The sequence below is a fragment of the Rhineura floridana genome, chromosome 2, assembly GCF_030035675.1.
Source record: "Rhineura floridana isolate rRhiFlo1 chromosome 2, rRhiFlo1.hap2, whole genome shotgun sequence".
Taxonomy (NCBI): Eukaryota; Metazoa; Chordata; class Lepidosauria; order Squamata; family Rhineuridae; genus Rhineura; species Rhineura floridana.
Genome location: NC_084481.1, coordinates 6,029,980 through 6,048,702, shown reverse-complemented (window position 1 = coordinate 6,048,702; position 18,723 = coordinate 6,029,980). Strand labels below are relative to the sequence as shown.

Genomic DNA, 18,723 nt, shown 5'->3' with positions numbered 1-18,723 from the left:
AATATATCTCTGACTGCTTACCTGGACCACATGCATCAGAGATGGAACTGCTTATGTTCACCCTGTGCTTGATCTAAGGAAGAAAGCTGGTCTCAGTTTCCCACAAATGTGTGGGACATTATCCCAGTCTCTTTGTCTCTGTTGGAACAAGGCTAATTGGTTCACTGCAAAAAACCGATGCTGTCCCTTGTTTCTAATGATATTTCATGAGGTGTGTCTCCTCTGGGCTTTGGGGAAGTAAATTCTTTTCTGAGGAACAACTAAAAAGTGTGTCCGTCAGTAAGTAAAGACTTCCCTGCATGATCCATCACAGCATTGTTTGGAGAATGTACTATTTTTTCCCCTTTGAATAGTTTTAATTCAGTCGTTCTTGTGTCAAATATTATTTAACTGAAGAGAAGGTGTTTTGCTTTATTAATTTTGATGGTTTGAGGACAATATATCAGTACCTCTCACCCCTCAAGATTTTTTCCAGGCTACTTCAAAGGCCATACAATGAACTCTCCCTTCATCAGGCAACTTAATGCTTATAATATATAATGCCTATATAAATGGGCTCCTACTGGGAGGAAGGGTGGGATATAAATCAAATAATAAATTAAATAAATAAATATTTTATGTAAGAATACTATGACACTTAGGAAAAGAAATGCCTCCTTTCTCTAGCAGGTTCAAAGCACCAAACTTAGTGTGGAAACAATAAACCCTAACTACTTATAAGACAAAATTTATTAAGGGTTCTTTGACAAAGACATAACTATTATTTTAACATACTTTTCTCAATAACCTTTCTAAATTTGTGGGATCTTTTTCCAGTAGTTAAAAAGAAATACTTTTCTTTTTTTTAAAGAGATGACTCCACTTGGCATAAATATATCTTAAACAACGATGCATCAGAGGAACTAGGAGGATTAGCAGATGTTCTATAAGAATACCACGCAATCGTTTACAATTGAAGTCCTGGGCACATGTTGGTCTAATTGCCACTCTTCATTCTATTGAGGCTTCAGTCTTTATTACCTTTTAACTGAAGTGTTATTTTACCTCCTCCTTTTTCTCTCCCTCATGTCTGTTGGCAGGGTGTTTCTGGCTGTGATTCAAGTTCAGCTATGTTGGGGAAGACAAAATCCATCCATTTGTAGCCTACAGTGTAAACAGAATGCATCTGATCAGGAGAACATTTGCTCTCTTACGACTTCAGCAGATGCATACTGAAATCCTAGATATAAGAAAACCCATTTCAAATAGGGTTGACCATTAGACAACATGAGGCAGCCACTTCAGGCTGCTGAATTGGGGCATCATGAAAGGACAGCAAACTGTGTTACTTGATTTATAATTATTGTATTTTACTGTCAGGGTGGGAGAGAGATGCTTGTGGGATTTTCTTCCTCAGGTGCTAAAATAACTTGACCTGTCTTGATACTATATTATGCACCTTATGAGGGGGAGGGAGGACAGCACTATTTGCTGCTCTGTCTCAGACAACAAAATGTCTGGGACCAACCCCAAATCTTAAAATGGTCACTGAAAATGTTGTCCTCACACCATGATTCAGTCTCTGCTCAACCCTTTTACATGTGAATAAGAGGGAGTGGCACTGCACTGATGGGCTACTCCCAAGGCCTTCTGTGTGCACCTGGCTCTGCGCCCCTGACCTCCTCTACACATTTGCCAAAGATCTGAACTGGAAACTGGTTGTCCTTGCACAGACCCCTCTAATATGGTTGGGACCCACCCTATTTTTATGATGTTTGTGATTGTAAGCTGTTTTTAATTGCTCTTAACTGTTGTAACTCACCCTCAAACCTCAGGGTGCAGGGTGGGCAATAAATTAAATTGTCATCTTCGTCATTGTCATGTAGAGAACCCTACATGGATACAAGTAGTTTCCCTTTCAGACCTTTGCCAAATGTATGAAGGTCAGCGGGGCCCATCCAGGCAAAAACGGGGATGGGAGTTTGGCAAAGGCAGCGAGGTTTGGGATAGGTACTGTCATCCCACTCTGTATTGTCTTTTTTTCCTTGTCCACCTGATTCACCCTTCATTAAATGAACAGACAATTGGCTTGGCTTCTTATAGATTATTAGTAAATGGCCATGTCAATGTCCTTATCATTGCTTATATTAGCTGAATCAACTTTCCTATGTTGAACAATAAAGACTAAAAATTTAGAAGTCAATCTTGTTTCATGGCAGAAAAGTAGGTGCATTGAAGGGAACTACTTGTTACTTTTTTGAAATTTGCATTGATCCTAACAGCTGCAGACACTTGAAGTGTTGTCCCAGGATGCTTTATACCCATCCTCTCTTGCATAAGAGGATTCTGGGATACAGTTACAATCACAGCTCACATGCAGAGGAAGAGAGGACAGGAAAGATTGTCCTTAATTCTCAGTATCCAGTGCCGCTTATCTAGGGTTGCCATATTGCGATTCCACACATCTGAGCAGGCTGATTTGCATATTATGCAAATTATAAATTAGTTGCATAATTTGCATAGTATGCAAATCATGTCCTGATTAGGCAAAGTAATCGTATTAAAAGTTGCATTGTCCAGTTTTGTTTTGTGCCTAGCAATTACCACCAAAAACTGGGGGAGGATTTGAAGATTTAAAAAAATCCTTCATTTTCAACCTTAAATGCCTATTATGGAATATTTATTTATTAAGAGGATTTATATCCTGCCTTTCCTCTGTTAAAAACAGAGTTCAGGGCAGCTTACAAACACAGTAAAAACAATAAAAATGCACAATCAATGTAAAAACAATACAAACACAACAAACATAAAACAAGTCAATGCAGCACTATAAAAATCATACAACTTTTAACGCAGATAGAAATCAAGATTCCAATATTATCAGCTCTGTCAATCATCTTATCTAAAGGGAGCATGTCTGAATATGTAAGAAGTGTGTTTACTACACCGATTCTCACATATCTGATCAGAGAGAGGGGAAATGGAGCCTTCTATGATAAAGGCTGGAACATGATGGAGACCTGGGTGTTGGCACCTCTTTTTTTAAAAAGAAAATAAACATGCAGTGAATTCTAGAGACCTGGCAAGCTGTGGTAGCATAAGACAGGGTAGCTGTTCCATTCCTACTAGTCTTAAGGGTGGGGGGGGAGGTTACACCCCCCACTGCACTGAATATATGCATAGAGAGAGGGAGCGCCTCTGTGTGTGTGTGTGTATGTATATATATATATATATATATATACACACACACATGTGTGTAGGTATACGTGCACACACACACAGACACACACACACACACAGACACACACACACACACATCCATCCCTGGGGAGATGGAAGTAGGGTGATCTTTGGTGGAGAGATGCCTGCCAATCATTTTGAAGGGTTGCCAGGTCAGAAGCATCCCAAACCCTGAAATTTTAGGGGCAGGCCAGAGGGGGTACTTCTGAGTGATGTCACAGGGATGGGCCCTAGTGCTGTCATTAAGTATGATACATCAAGCATCAAGCACAGTTGTTTAGAGCATACAATGAAAAAAAACATTTCTCCGATTTGAAATTAAGATATAAATCTTAGCTAAAATATGAAGCCTGGATAGGGAACATTTAATCTAGCCCATTTGCTTTTAGCAAGAAGGGTTTAAGTGCCCCCAGGCCAGTCACCAGAAGGCCACTGTAGGCAGAAAGGAGCCTAGTGTTGTGGAGATGTTAAATGAGAACACTCAGGAGTAAAGATGGATGCCCCCGAAGGCTGCAATTCTAAACACACTAATGGACTAAGCACCATAGAACTCAACAAGACTTACTTTTGAGTAGATATAGTATGGATTGTGCTGCTGTAAACCTTGTAAACCTTGACTATGGATCCTCGGCAAATACATCCACATCCAAGCAGGGTTGGCAACCCCCTGCCTGCAGTGCCCTGCCCCTATCTTTTAACATGGCTGCTGCAAAATTCTTAACAGATTTGGCCCTTCAGAAAGAGGTCTGAGAGATGAGTAAGAGTAAGAAGATTCTCTACCCTTTCTGTCTACCCTGTGGGCTGTTATAAACTCACTTTGACAGCCAACCCAATTCCAGTGAGCAATAATGGACAGAGAGAAAACACACATGGTTTGGTCTACTTTCATAGGCAGCAGCTTGGGAACAACAGTTGTAGCCACACTTCCAAATATGTGAATTCTCTTTTACCACTATTGGGCAAGAAACAAACTGTCATGCAACCAACAAGGTGCATCACCAGTGGGTTTAAGGGGGTTGACCTGAGCACATGGAACCACTGCTGTTGCTTCTATGGCTGTAATGGAGTGAGGTTAAAGATAAGTGAAATGCAAATAGAAACAACAACAACACAAACTCAGCAGAAAATTCAGCATCCCACAACCAGTCAGGATTCATAACCAAAAACCCAAACTAAAAAAATCCTAGCAGCCAGTCAGCCACGGTCACAGAAATCCCCATGCAGCACAACCTGACCTGGGGACTGCAGTTAATGCAGAATGCTGCAGCACGATTGCTGACCTGAGTGAGATCCTATCAGCACATTACACCTCTGCTCTGAAATCTGCATTGGTTGCTGATTTGCTACCAGGCCAAGTTTAAGCGTTGCTTTCCATGTTATGGATGCCACATAGTACTTGTTCTGCTCTTGTAAGAAATCAGTCCTTTTGTGTGGCAGCACTTACGCTTTGGAACTCCTTGCCTATTGACATTAGGCAGATGCCTCTTTTCAGCACCTGCTAAAATCAGTTTTCTTGAGGCAAGCCTCTCCAGGCATGTAGAAGCTATTGTGTTTTTAAATCTGTTTTAACTCATTGTTGGTTTTATTATTTTGAATGCTTTTAAATATCTGTCCTTAATGCTTTTGCCAATAATGTTATTGTTTTCATTCTTTCTGTAAACCGCTTTGAGATTTTTTTACAATAAAGCGGTATATAAATGTTGTAAATAAAAATACATCAATAAATGTTGGAGTCACTGTGGCCCTTGAGTCTCTTCCCACTTTTAGGAACCAAGGAATCTGCCTTATACTGACTCAGGCCATTTTGTACCATCTAACTCAGTACTCATGACATGGACTAGCATTGGCTCTCCAGGATTCCACGCAATGGTCTTTTCCAGGAATTGAATTTTGGACCTTGCATGCAAAGCATATGCCCTACCAATGAACTACAACCCTCCCCATTTAAAAAAGTATCTTTTAAATAGTTCTTTGCAATTCACTCTTGAATGCACATCATACCTAGGGCAGATCCACACCATTTATTTATAGCACATTCAACACACATTTGAAGCACATGAATCCCACCACAGAATCATGGAAATTTTAGTTTGTTAAGGGTGGTGAGAACTATAACTGTGAGGGGGAAACTACACTTCCCAGGATTCTTTAGGGGAAGTCATGCACTTTAAATGTGAGTTGGATGTGCTTTAAATGTGTTGATCTACTTAATCAACTTTGCCTGCATGTAAATCATTTTGATTAATTTTTCAAAATGGAAATGAGCTATAAAGTGTACTGGGTGACCATGCGCTACTCACCATCTCTCAGCCTATCCTCCCCTCAGGATGAAAACAATGGAGTACCATGACCACCCCAAGGAAGAAGGGCACACTTAAAATGCAGAGGAAAAAATCATCCACAACCATAGTGTGAAATCAAATACTTATTGGGACACAGTATGAAGAAATATTTATATAAACATGACTATCAAATATGTTTATGAATTACACAATCTGTAAAGATATTTATAGTGCAATCCAATGTTTGTTTACTCAGAAGTAAGTCCCAATGTATTCAATGGGGCTTACTCAAACTGGGAAATGTGCAGAGAACTACAGCCTCAAGTGATAAGGAACTTGTTCTTTCAACAAGCCTTTTAAGTTGAGACCTTATCCCAGTCTTAGTCTGTGCTTTTTAATATGTTTTTAAGCCTTTTCTTTTTTAAAAAAATGTTTTTGAAAGCTTTGTAAAAATGTTTTCAAAGATGTTTTAATAGATTTTAAAGTCTGGGAGGAAGGGCAGGATATAAATCAAATAATAAACAAACTTCATTCACCCAACCCAAAATTCAGAATCATGCCTCTTTAGGCTGTTTTCCAACTGTTTATTCTTGCTTTATGGTGATTGGATTTTAAAGGGATTTATTTCTTATTGTGAGTTGCCTTGGTTTCCAATCACCAACCCAATCACAGGGTTGTTGGAAAGACTACACACACACACACACACACACACACACACACACACACACACACACACACACACACACACACACACAGCAGATGTATAAATACATACAGCCCATATAATAGTTTATTGTCAAGCCAGTTGGTGATTGCAAAAAATCAGTATTAATTTTTTTAAAATTAGTATTAGTTTCTTACATAATAAAAAAAATTGTAATACCTAAGTAAGCTCTGCCTAATTGCTTTAAAATAGGACTGGGGGGAGACAGAAAGTTTTAGAACACAAAGACAATTCTTTTTTATATTCACTCAAAAGTCCCATTAATTTACAGCACATTCATAACAATGTCTACTCAAATGTAAGTCCTATTGAACTCAATGGGACTTACTCTGGGCATATGGGATTAGTATTGCTTTTACCCCCACAAAAGCAAGTATTGGGAAGGTTTTCAAAACACTGCCGAGGATCTGACTCCTGCACACAAGAGGAAAAAAAACCTGAAATGTATATACTTACCCAATTTATGAGATTTCCAGATAAACGGGGGGGAGGGAACCACCATTTTCTGGCATTGCAATGAGGTTTTCTAGACACTGCCTCAGGTCAACCAAACACAACCCTGGCTTCACTTATTGGATGCAATCCTGAATGGGCGGGGTTAGAGACAAGCTACGTTTTAAAAGAGAGATTTAACAGTCAGGGGTGGCTGACGCTTTGATGTATATCTCGAGAACCGGACCACCTAGAAACTTAATTAATTTTTTAAATTAAAGCTGAGAATCCGGGCCACCTAATGGGCTAAACGGGCGCTGGGTGGCATGGAAAGAATCTGGGTAAAACCTGGCTAACCGGGCAATATGGCAACCCTACACTTATCAAGAGAAGCGAGCATTTTGCAAAGCTGTTTTGTGTCATTTGACATAAGGGACTAGGGAGAGTGTGTATGTGTGACAGATAACAAACCTTTTTATGCAGTCAGAACAAAAACCGGAGATGGCCACAGTGAGCAAGAAGATCTTAGCAGTTTGAGAGGCCTTTGGTGTAGTGTGTAATTAAAGGGGTGATTACATCTGGATGGTGCATTGATAGCACCTGTGCCTGCGGGAAGCTTGGCACTCGCAGCAAAATGGTAATACTGGTATGCAATTAACTAGCATTTAGCATGCATTCAATCCTGGTTTGTTTCTCAGCTAATTTCCTCCTTCATTGTATGAGAGGCTATGGACACTGCAGAAACTGTGGTTCAAGTACCTACAGCTGTTGAGGTAAATGAACATTCAAATCAGTTTGGGATCCCTACTCCTTTCCTCCCTGCGTAGGAATGGAGCTGGCACAAGTGGCATGAAAATCAAAGAAGCATGTTTGTGTAAATTTGATTGTATGCGAGAGAGGCAAAAGGTACATTACAGGCTCTGCAAAGCTCTAGAACGTCTCCTATACATTACAGGTAAGGTAGGCAATGTCTACGGTTTTATTGTAAGACTCTGGAGATGTGGATAGAATTTCTTGGTTCCATCAGCACCACACACTTATAGCCTTTGTTTAATTTACTGAGGGCTCCTCCAATTGACCGGTTTATTCAGAATTCATCCTGATTTGATTGCACAAAGCTTGCAAGGTGATTAGACTATGTATGATCTTTATTGGCCATTCATTCTGATTTATTCATGGGCTTGTTATATGACAATGAGCTTTAGTCCTGATTTGGTTGCAGGGTGTACACACATCTTCCTCTTAATCACTCATTCATCCCACACTTTTCACTGCTTTTCCCCAGGGTCACATAGAACATGACACAGGAGACATATGATTAGTCTTCTGACTTTTTATAAAATTAAATGTTTGTGGCCATTAGCGTGTTCCAAATTTGGTAGAGAAGGACCAGATGTTTAATCCTTTCCATTCTGGCTATTTTCCCAGTCAAAGTTGCCTTCCCCATGCTGCTTTTTCCTCCATAAGGAAAAGATACTGGGACCCTGTATCCCTTCCTCCATCAGCTGGAAAGCAGCTGGGAAGGATTTTTTGTGGGGAATTTGAGACTGTTAGGAGACCATTATTTTCCTCACAGAGCTCCAAATCTGTTTTGTACACCGCCCAGAGAGCTACTAGCTATGGGCGGTCTAAAAATGAAATAAATAAATAAATAAATAAATAAATAAAATATAATTCTGTGGGAAGAGGGGCTGACTGTTAAACTACTCTGGCCACTGGAGCTCTGTCAGGGGAAAAGGAGTCTCCTAACAACTCTCAGCACCCTTCATAAACTACACTTACCAGGATCCTTTGGGGAAAACCAGGACTGTTTAAAGTGGAATAAATGTCTGGTGTGGATGTGGCCTAAACAGGTCTGAGTTGGGACTGATTTTAGCTATTTAATTATGCACAAATGGCACTCTATTGTTAGTTCACATATTTAATGGTTGTGCCTTGGGAAGGGGAAATTGAGGTTAACACCTGCAAAAATTAACACTTGAGTACATCATGACATAAAACTGCACTCACCCGTCATCCGCATATTTAAAAAGTCATGTGGGTACTGTAAATACATAGGAACAAAGAAAGTTGTCTTACACCGAGTCAGACAATTAATTCATCTAACTTATGGTGGCTCTTCAAGTTTTCAGACAGGAGCGTTTCCTAGTCCTACCTGGAGATACCAAGGATGGACCCTTCTGCATGTAAAGTTTGTACTCTATCATTGAGTAATGGCCCTCCCATATCTTTGTAAGATACCAAAGGACTCTAACACAGGATTACTGTGATGCTGTCATAGGATAAAATCTTCCCACATGAATCTTTTGTCATCATTAGCGTGACTCAGAGAGGCACTCCTGCATCACATAACAAGGCAAAGTGAGAACTGGCCCCCAATGTGTAAAAGAAAGACAGCAGGCCATTTCAGGATGAAGAACAAACAGAAAGAAGCTGTATTATTACTGCCATCCGCTGTCACTGAAAAGCTGCGAATTGTTCTTCTTTTTACTTGAAAGAGCTCCTGTCACATTCATCACATTCAGTAGCAAGTGATTGCAGTATCACTGAGGTAAATCAAGCAGGAGAAGGCTGATTACTGTAAAGGAGAGGGCATGAAATTCTTCAGAAGGAACTGTGTTGGGAAGGAAATAGATTAAGAGTACATGACAGTTAAACGGCGGTTTTGAACTAGCCTATACAAATTTTCTGAAAGTATCCCTGGCTATTGAAGGAAGACAGAGAATGGGGTTGTGGGCATACTGGTAGCTTCAAAAGCAGTGAGAATGGTTATTTTTTTGAAGTGACTCTGCCCTCTGCTGGATACACTTCCCTTCCCCACTGCTGACTCCAGACCTTTCAGGACCTCCCAAAGCAAAGTGTTGGCCAATCACTGTCTCTGCCTGAGCCTACAGCAAAGTGTTTCCATTGGTCACACCTGGAAGACAAACGGGTTAATCTACCAATCAGTTGCAAAATCTGCCTGAACCTGATTTTTTTTTTAAAAAAAGCACTCGAGTTGATCTAACCTGGTTTTAGAGTAAAAAGGGGTGTTGTGTGTTCCAGTTTTCGGAAAAGAGAGATGGAGACACACTGGAACTGGCATAACAGTAAGTGTGTCTCTACCTGATGTCTTCAAGAAAAGTCCAGGAAACCACCTGTTTTTTTCTTCTGTCTAGAAGGAGTCATTATTTCCCAGCAACCTATTGTGGGGGGGATGGGTTTGTTTGTTAAAAATGTATGCAGTGTTGCTGTATCTCATGATATTTCATATTTTTATTCTTTGGTCCTGGAATTGTTCCATCAATGAATATTCTCCATTTCATAGAAAGTTACCATATGTGAATATGAAATACATGAAGTATGATTTATATGCTCAAAAACTACACCAGGGATTAAAACAGACACTGATTTTATTCTTTAACATTTCAATCAATTTGCGAAGTCTCTGGGATTCCAACTTGCCACCCAAATACTATGCAAGTGCACTTAGAAATAAGTCCCACTGAATTCAATGGGATACTTCTAACGAAGTCCCAGGGTATAAAGTTTTCAAATATTCAACATTTAGAACATGCAGGCACAGTAGTGTCTCCAAAGTAGAAGACAAGACTTTTACATGAAGACATTAATTGAGGTTATTATCTACAGAACAGGGCAGACGTCATCTGTCGGGAATATCATTCCCCCTCCAGTATTAGGAAGCGATGCTAGCAGGATGTTCTTTTACGCTGCTGCATTGGCATTGAACTGTCTGTAGTGGAAGAGACTTCTAGAGTCCAGTTTTCCAGAGTGTTTGATTGCTTCAGTGAAGAGCTTTGCCACCTGAAACCAGAAAAATCAGATGGGGTGCTTGCATGTTCCCAAACCATTTTCAAATGATTAATTTAACAAAATAGGCACACTACATCTAGGTCTCATCTGCAGGCTGTTTTATTCAGATTTCCTCATTAAAAAACCCCCATCTCAATAAGTATTTTATTGCTGATGCAAAAGCATAGTCCATTCTTATGTAGATTTACAACCCAGTAACTAAGGCTGAAGATGGTGGAGGGTGAGGGTTATTTTGTTATACTGATTTACAAACATCCCATTTTAAGGCCTCTGCTTGGGTTAGCTCAAGTCAATATACCAACAAGACAAATTCCTGCTTCCCAAAAGTTTCAGTTGAGCAAAGAAGGTGAATACAGGTCATAGGAGAACAAAAGGAAATACACAGAACAAAACAGATACATTTGTTTATTTTAGGTATTTATATCCTCACTTTTCAATGTTACCATATACGTCAATTCCCCATCCCCCACCCCTTCTGTCATGTATAATCATATTTTAGCTCAAGTGTGAAAAAAGTGGTGAACATGCAGTGCTGGTGGTGAGGTGGAGATGTCATTCTGTGTGACTCTACAGACCTTCATCACCATCTTCAAATTCTTTTCCTGCTGCCTTTTGAAGACAATGGGAGCAGAGTAGAGCATGGATAGCAAATTAGCAGCCCACCATCCAAACCCATGGTTTGCCCACGGTTTGTTCATAGAGAAAAAAAGTTTAGTAATGTGTTATAAAGTGGAAGAAACAGAGATTTCCCACATGCTCACATATTGTTCCTTTTATTGCTTTTCGTCAGTTCAGTTCAAGTACATAAATATGTTACATCTCTCCTTTAAATGTTGTACTTAATGTATATGTGTATGTAACAATGGGCTCTTACTACTAGATCAGAAGTGGGGTATCTGTGGACCTCCAGATGTTGTGGGACTCCAGCTCTCATCAGCCCCAGTCAGCAGGGCCAATGGCCAGGGATGATGAGAGCTGGAGTCCCACAACATCTGGAGGACCAAAAGTTCCCCTCCCCTATGGTAGCTAGTAACAACCTCTGTTATGGAAACCAGCCACTCATGAGTCGTAGGTTTGTGTGATGGGAAAGCTCCCAAGATGCCTCCATTCACACTGCTTGGTTCAAAGAATCCTTATCAGCAAGGCTGGTAATAGGGATGGAGGATCTGTCAATTTTGATTCTCTCATTTTCCAATTTTGAATTCAATTTACCACATTTTTGATGGAAAAAATCATGAAAATTCATCAGCATTTTAGTTGAATTTCTCCTAACAAACCATTTTTGCATGCAATTTTGACTAATGTACACAGTTTTGCAAGCAGTTTCCCCTAATATAATACTTTTGTGTATGTTATCTCTCTATACTATATTCTTATAAGTGTCACGCTGCAGTTCACACCACCACAGACAGGTGGCACTGCAAACTACACTGTGACGATATGGGCACCAGCCTGGAGGAACTGCAGAGCAACAGTCTGGAGCAGCTCCACAAGGTGTTGGCGTCGCTAACACCAGGTCTGCAAACCAGAAAGCTTGCTGTCCCATCTGGGGTTGTGGGGGAAGTTTGCCAACCCATCTGGTGTGGAGTGGGTGGGCAGGAGGAGAGCAACAGAGTGAGTGGGACAGCAAATGGCCAGCACAGGCGCAGGTGCTGGCCTGGACAAGCTATAGAACAACAGGCTGGGATAGCTCTATGAGGTTTTGCCATCATTGCTGCCAGGCCTGCAAAGCAGAAAGCTTGCCGCCCCATCTGAGATGGGGGGTAAGTTGCTGACCCGTCTGGGGTGGGGTGGAGAAGAGCACCAGAATGAGTGGGAGAGGGAGTGCAAGCCATGGAGCAACAGGCCAAGGGCGATCCACAAGGCTCCGGCATTGCTACTGCCAAGCCTGCAAAGCAGGAAGCTCGGCAACCCATGTAGGGTTGCGGGGAGAAGCTTGGTAAGCTGTTCGTGGTGGGGGGGGAGGAAGAGAGCAAGCAGTAAAGCAACTGTGAGGCCTGTATCTTGTTGACCATGGGGTGAGAGAGGAGGAAGCTTTGGAGTCCTTTTGGGGGGGGAGAGGAGAAGCAGAAGCTTTGGTGGGCCAATGCCTGGAGGCACTGGGGTGTGTGTCGAGGGGAGTGAGGTGCCTGGTGTGTGTGTGGGAGTTCCTCAGAGGGCATGTGCGTGCATGCATTTGGGAGCTCCTGGGTGTGAAGGGTTGGCACGCAAAGAGCACAGGAGCACAGCCTCATGTATATTCATTTTTATGTACGCTTCCCCTAGTTTATGCATTTTTGTAAACATTATTTGGTTGGAGAACTCCATCACAAAATTTGGATAAGTGTGAATTCTGAAGCATGGCTTGTATTTTGCTTCACGTTTTCTTTCAGGAAGTGCAGATTTGCCTTTAAATGTGAATTGAGTCAGTTCCCCATCCCTAGCTGATCAAAATTGTACCTCAGCGGTAGAGCATCTACTTTACTTGCAGAAAGTCCTAGGTTTGATCCCCAGCACCTCCAGGCACGACTGAGGAAGACCCAGTCTGAAATCCTGAAGAGCTGCTGCCAGTCTGTGTACACAGTACTGAGGTAGATGGACCAGTGTTCTGACTTGGTATAAGGCAGTTTCCTATGTTCCTAATGCTGCTGTCACAGCCACTCTAGGCAAAGCATTTTACATTCACTACCTTACAGGAAAAACTGCTCTGCTGCTGCTGCTCTTACCCCTAAATGAATGAGAGAAGATAACCTCCATGTTGGTGGCACCATGCTTTTAGGAGTAGTTTCTGCAGCAAGACAGGCTGTAGGGGAGAGAGGCACAGAGGAAGGAGCCAGAGGCTTCCCTCTGAGCTCAGGCTCAGAAATTAGCTTCAAGTGCTTTTAAAAACCTGCCTCAAAGGGAGAGGTGAGCTTTGTTGTTGTTATGTTCCTTCAAGTCGATTTTGACTTATGGCAACCCTATCAATCAGCGACCTCCAATAGCATATGTTGTAAACCACCTAGTTCAGATTTTGTAAGTTCAGGCCTGTGGCTTCCTTTATGGAATCAATCCATCTCTTGTTTGGTCTTTCTCTTTTCCTATTCCCTTCTGTTTTTCCCAGCATTATTGTCTTTTCTAGGGAATCATGTCTTCTCATCATGTGTCCAAAGTATGATAACCTCAGTTTCATCATTTTAGCTTCTAGTGATAGTTCTGGTTTAATTTGTTCTTACACCCAAGTATTTGTCTTTTTCGCAGTCCATGGTATGCGCAAAGCTCTCCTCCAGCACATTTCAAAAGAGTTGATTTTTCTCTTATCTGCTTTTTTCATTGTCCAACTTTTACATCCATACATAGAGATCGGGAATACCATGGTCTGAATGATCCTGACTTTAGTGTTCCGTGATACATCTTTGCATTTGAGGACCTTCTCTAGTTCTCTCATAGCTGCCCTCCCCAGTCCTAGCCTTCTTTTAATTTCTTGTCTCCATTTTGGTTAATGACTGTGCCAAGGTATTGATAAGCGTTGACAAGTTCAATGTCCTCATTGTCAACTTTAAAGTTACATAAATCTTCTGTTGTCATTACTTTAGTCTTCTTGACATTCAGCTGCAGTCCTGCTTTTGTGCTTTGCTCTTTAACTTTCATCAGCATTCATTTTAAATCAGTACTGGTTTCTGCTAGTAGTATGGTATCATCTGCATATCTTAAATTATTGACATTTCTCCCTCCAATTTTCACACCTCCTTCAGATGAGCTTTACAAGCCCTGAAATTCTTCTCCAGCTCAGATTAAAATTAAAAGGCCAGGGAAGCATGGCAGATATAGTTCTCCAGAGGAGCTCAGGAATATGTCAGAGCAATAGAGAAGGCAAGGCAGGGTAAGGAAAAAGCTTCGTCCTCTCCTACCCCCTCATTCTGTTGCTGCTGCTACTTCTGTCACCTCTTCACATGCATTACCTTGTTATAATCCTTACAACAACCCTGTAAAATAGTCCAACATCATTATCTCCGTATTGGAGATAGAAGGCCGAGGTTCGCCGACAGAGGCTTTTGCCAAAAGCTAGCTAGTGAGTTTATAGCAGGGATTAGATCTGAACCAGTAACCTCCAGATCACAGCTCATTATCTTAGCTACTGCGCTCACTCTTATGTATATGAATTTGCTGAAAACCAGCAACCCTGTTTTCATTAAGGAATTGGCCTTCGAACTGTAACAATGACACAAGACAGCAGGACCGGCTATGAAGCACAACACAGATGACATAAGATGTCCTAAATCAATGAGCAGGATGAAGCTTAAAATAGTTGGCTGTCAAACATTAATTAGGGCTTTAAAATGGGCCATAACCTCAGTCATGCAAAAAAAATTGATTCAGTGCTACAGTGACAAATGGTGATGGAGATACCTGCAAATTAGTGAGGAGAGAAATTCCACTGTCAACAGCTGTCCTGCGGATCAGGTAATTGTCACGGACAAACTTTGTGTTGTTATTGGGAAGGTTAATTACCAAGTCTATGCTCCCATCTTTTATGAGCCTGAAATGAAAAACACAAGATGTTTGTGGGGGGGGGGGGAATTGCAAAGTCCAATAAATCAAAAGCAACATTATTTTTCAATATTCCATCAGCACGGGTCTTTGTACTCAGTAGGCAATTTTCTACATCTCTAAAGCTTGGTCCAAAGGCATTAAACCACCTTGAAACTACCTGCTTACAATCCTGATCAAAACGTTCAAATTTAAAAGCAAACAGTATGAGACACAAGCACAGCAGTGGGTTAAAGCATATGAAAGGTGTTGAATCCGTTGGACCATATTCTGCTTGGGATAGGATTGTGCTTCAGCTGCAACCACTACTGGCTCAGCAGCAGCTTAAGCTAAACTAATCTGTATGATCAGAATGCCAGATACTGATCAGGATGGCAGGGGAGGGAAGTAGTCACAATGCCTGCAAAGCCAACAGGAGCTACAGGCAGTCTTCCTAATCCCGCTCACTCAATCTTTATTTTGAGGCTTTAACTAAACAGGTTCCCACAAATGTAATACTTCCGTTTAAAAACATATGTCATCTATCTACAGCAGATAAAATAGATTCTCTTGCTATAAGGAATGCTTCCTATGCACTGTCAGTTCTGACAATATTCCAGCTTGGTCATTTGTGCTAATATTTTCTTTCTTTTTTTTTTACAATAATTTTTATTCAAATTTTCATAAAACATACAAAACAAAATCATAAAACATTCAAAGACAAAAAACAAAACAAAACAAAAATGATTAAACAAAAAAATAAAATGTTGACTTCCCATTTGTCGCAGATCAAATCAGTTATAGGTCTACAATATATAACAATCCTGTCTCTTAAATTATATTATAAAATCACTTTCCTCCAGTAGTTATCTTAATTAATCATCAAATCTCATAAACATTACTTTATTCTTTCCACAAAAAGTCAAAGAGAGGTTTCAATTCTTTAAGAAATATATCTATCAATTTTTCTCCAAATAAACATGTCGATTAATCCATCTCGTTAATAATAATAATAATCTTATTGTCATAACCATAGTCCAAATAAACATATCAATTAATCCATCTCATCAAAATCTGTTAGGTCCAATAATTTCAATAGCCATTATTCCATTATCCATATTAATTCCATCTTCCATCTTCAATAGTCCTGTTAAGTCCAGTAATTTCAGTGTCCAATCTTCCATTATCAGTATTCCATAATAATCTTGCTGTCATAGCCATAGTCAGATAATAAGAGTCTGATGGGAATTTCCTCTATCCCAAATATTTTCTTGCCATCAATTCTGAATAAGTTGCTGAAATATTGTTGTAAAGTCATATCTCTGTTCTTCTTTTTTACAGAACGCACTGGCTCATCTCTTGAGAGTTTTTCCATTGTCACATGGCTGCAGTTAATTCCATAGATTTTCTCTATATCAAGCTCCATCACATCATTCCAGTCCAGAAGATTATCCAAGCCATTGATAACTTTATCTCTAATATCTTCATTAATTTCTTCAGAGATAATGTTAAATTCCAAACAGTAGATTTTATTTCTAATATCCATAAACTCCAGATCTTTTTCCAATTCCACATTTGTTCCAATCTCCAGGGCTTGTGTCTTCCCTTTATTTTTTCTTTTCTCATCTCTGATCTCATTCTCCTCTCTCACAGGATCCCCTATTTCTTTAAGCTCCTGCGTCATTTTGCTCAGTTCCATTTTCAGCTCCTTACTGCCCTGTCGCAGGGTCTGTTTCGTTATCTCAATCTCATCCATTATTTTCTGAAACATAATTACTTCCAGATTCTCAGCCACTTTCTTGATTGCCATTTTTAAAACCACGAAAACAAAACAAAACAAAAATAAAGAAGAACCACTTCTTATTTCAGCAACAATTGGGTTAATATTCCAGGCTTGATGACATCACAGTATAAACAGAGCAGCCTGCCTTATCTCTCTATGTTCAAGAATACAAAACAAATTTAGTTCCCAGCATCAAAACAGTTAGTGGCGTCGTGAAGAAGCAGATTCGTCAAAATAAAATAGACCAAAAAGAGAATAGTCCCAGACAATATAATATTCCTCGGAATAGAAATCCCTCTTCTGTTTATATCTTTAGAATGCACTTCCAGGACAGCTTTTTGCAATAGAAACAGAGATAAGCTGTTAATTTCGTGAATAACAGAGAAGAGTTATAGCTCACCCAGAAGTTCTTTAAAGCTGATTCATTTGACAAATCTCTTTTTGCTGCAACAATTTAAACCAAGTAAAAAAAAGAATAGAAAGAAGGGTGCTTGCCTGTTAGTCCGTTTTCTCTTTGAAGAAAAGATAAACGTATCGCATTAATCAGATAGAGCTTGTTCGGAAGTCCGTCCGGCATTGCTGGCTGGACCTTTTCTCATAAATTAATGAAATCCAGTCCTCCCAACAAAAACAGGCTTTTGAGGTTGATCTCTACGTTTTTCCCTGCCCGGGAGAAATTTCATCAGTCAAAAAAAAAAATGTTCTGACTGATTTATATCTGAATAAGCTTCTTCTGCGGCAGGAGCCCGTCTCAAAAGCAGGCACAAGCGAAGTCACCCTTCCCGGAAGTCTGTGCTAATATTTTATTGTGCGAATGTCGGAAGAGAGAAATCACACAAAATCAACTTCCACAAACTAGAAAATCGCAAGTTGTGAGGAGGAAGAGGAGCTGTGATGTCACAGCAGTGCCACTGTTATACTGCTCACACCGGTACAGTGAGCCAGCTGGACTATTTGTCAGACATCAAGCAGAAGTCATTTTCCCAATTGGAAGTAGGACAAGGAATCCAAAACATGACATGTCCAGATGCCAAAGATTATTCTCTGAAATGTCCCATCCCCCTGCCACCTTTGACTGTAAATTGTTGAAACTCACTCTCTGACTGGAAGGCGCGTGGGGTCCATGCTTTCCTGGGATGGCCATGCAACTGGAGATACAGGAATGCCATTGGCATTGAGCCAGTCAGAAGTTGCTTCCGTAGCATAAAGCTGCAAAGCAAGAGAAAGACACCTGTGGCATAGAAATAACAGAGCACTCAATTTAACAGTGAATTGTTCTGTATGGGGCTGGCTAAAATTGCTTCCTATTGGTTTTCATTAAGAGCGTTGGGGTTAGGAATGGGACCCATTGGCCAGTGCCGGATCAAAATATTCCATCGACCTAACAGGCTAGCATCGATTTGAGTTGCTGCTTTTACCTTGGAAATTTGCTACATTAAAATCTGATCCTCAACGATTGAGAATAAGTGAATTAATGGAAAATTCAGTACCAAATCTGAACTGGGCAGAATTCTAGCGCGTCCCTAGTCAGGGCTAATACATTTATGTATACGTGCACTACAGATTGCTCTTTAAAGAGGTGTCTATGTTTTTAAAAAAGGGTCTTGTAATGTGGCTTGTAATGGGTGTCTAGCATAGTTTGTCTCCACTTACAACCTGATATGACTTTCTATAGTTCAAGAATTCTTGCACTCGGGTCCTGCTTGCGGGCTTCCCCCAGGCACCTGGTTGGCCACTGTGAGAACAGGATGCTGGACTAGATGGGCCACTGGCCTGATCCAGCAGGCTCTTCTTATGTTCTTATGTTCTTAATTAGGGGAAGCTGAATCTCAGTGACTCATGAATGTTGGGGTTCATACACCTATTGAATTTTACATGCACCCACAGGGAGAGAAGGCAATACAGGGAGTCAAAGCAGCAGAACAAACTTTTCAGCTCATTGCTATAGCCTCAGAAAGAGAAGTAATATAGATAAATGTTAC

At 40.5% G+C, this 18,723-nt stretch overlaps 1 protein-coding gene across 5 annotated transcripts in view; it reads right to left on the bottom strand.

Moving 5' to 3' along the window:
• Positions 1–10,048: 10,048 nt before the first annotated feature.
• The window catches only part of CPS1 (carbamoyl-phosphate synthase 1), a 230,906-nt gene continuing 222,231 nt past the window's right edge, over positions 10,049–18,723 (bottom strand). For all 5 annotated transcript variants that reach the window (XM_061607673.1, XM_061607675.1, XM_061607674.1 and 2 more), the window contains 3 exons: positions 17,838–17,950; positions 14,839–14,968; positions 10,049–10,461 (listed from right to left, as the gene is read on the bottom strand). In XM_061607673.1, coding sequence (XP_061463657.1) covers positions 10,363–10,461; positions 14,839–14,968; positions 17,838–17,950 — 342 coding nt within the window. In that variant the 3' untranslated portion in view covers positions 10,049–10,362. The remainder of the gene's footprint in view (positions 10,462–14,838; positions 14,969–17,837; positions 17,951–18,723) is intronic.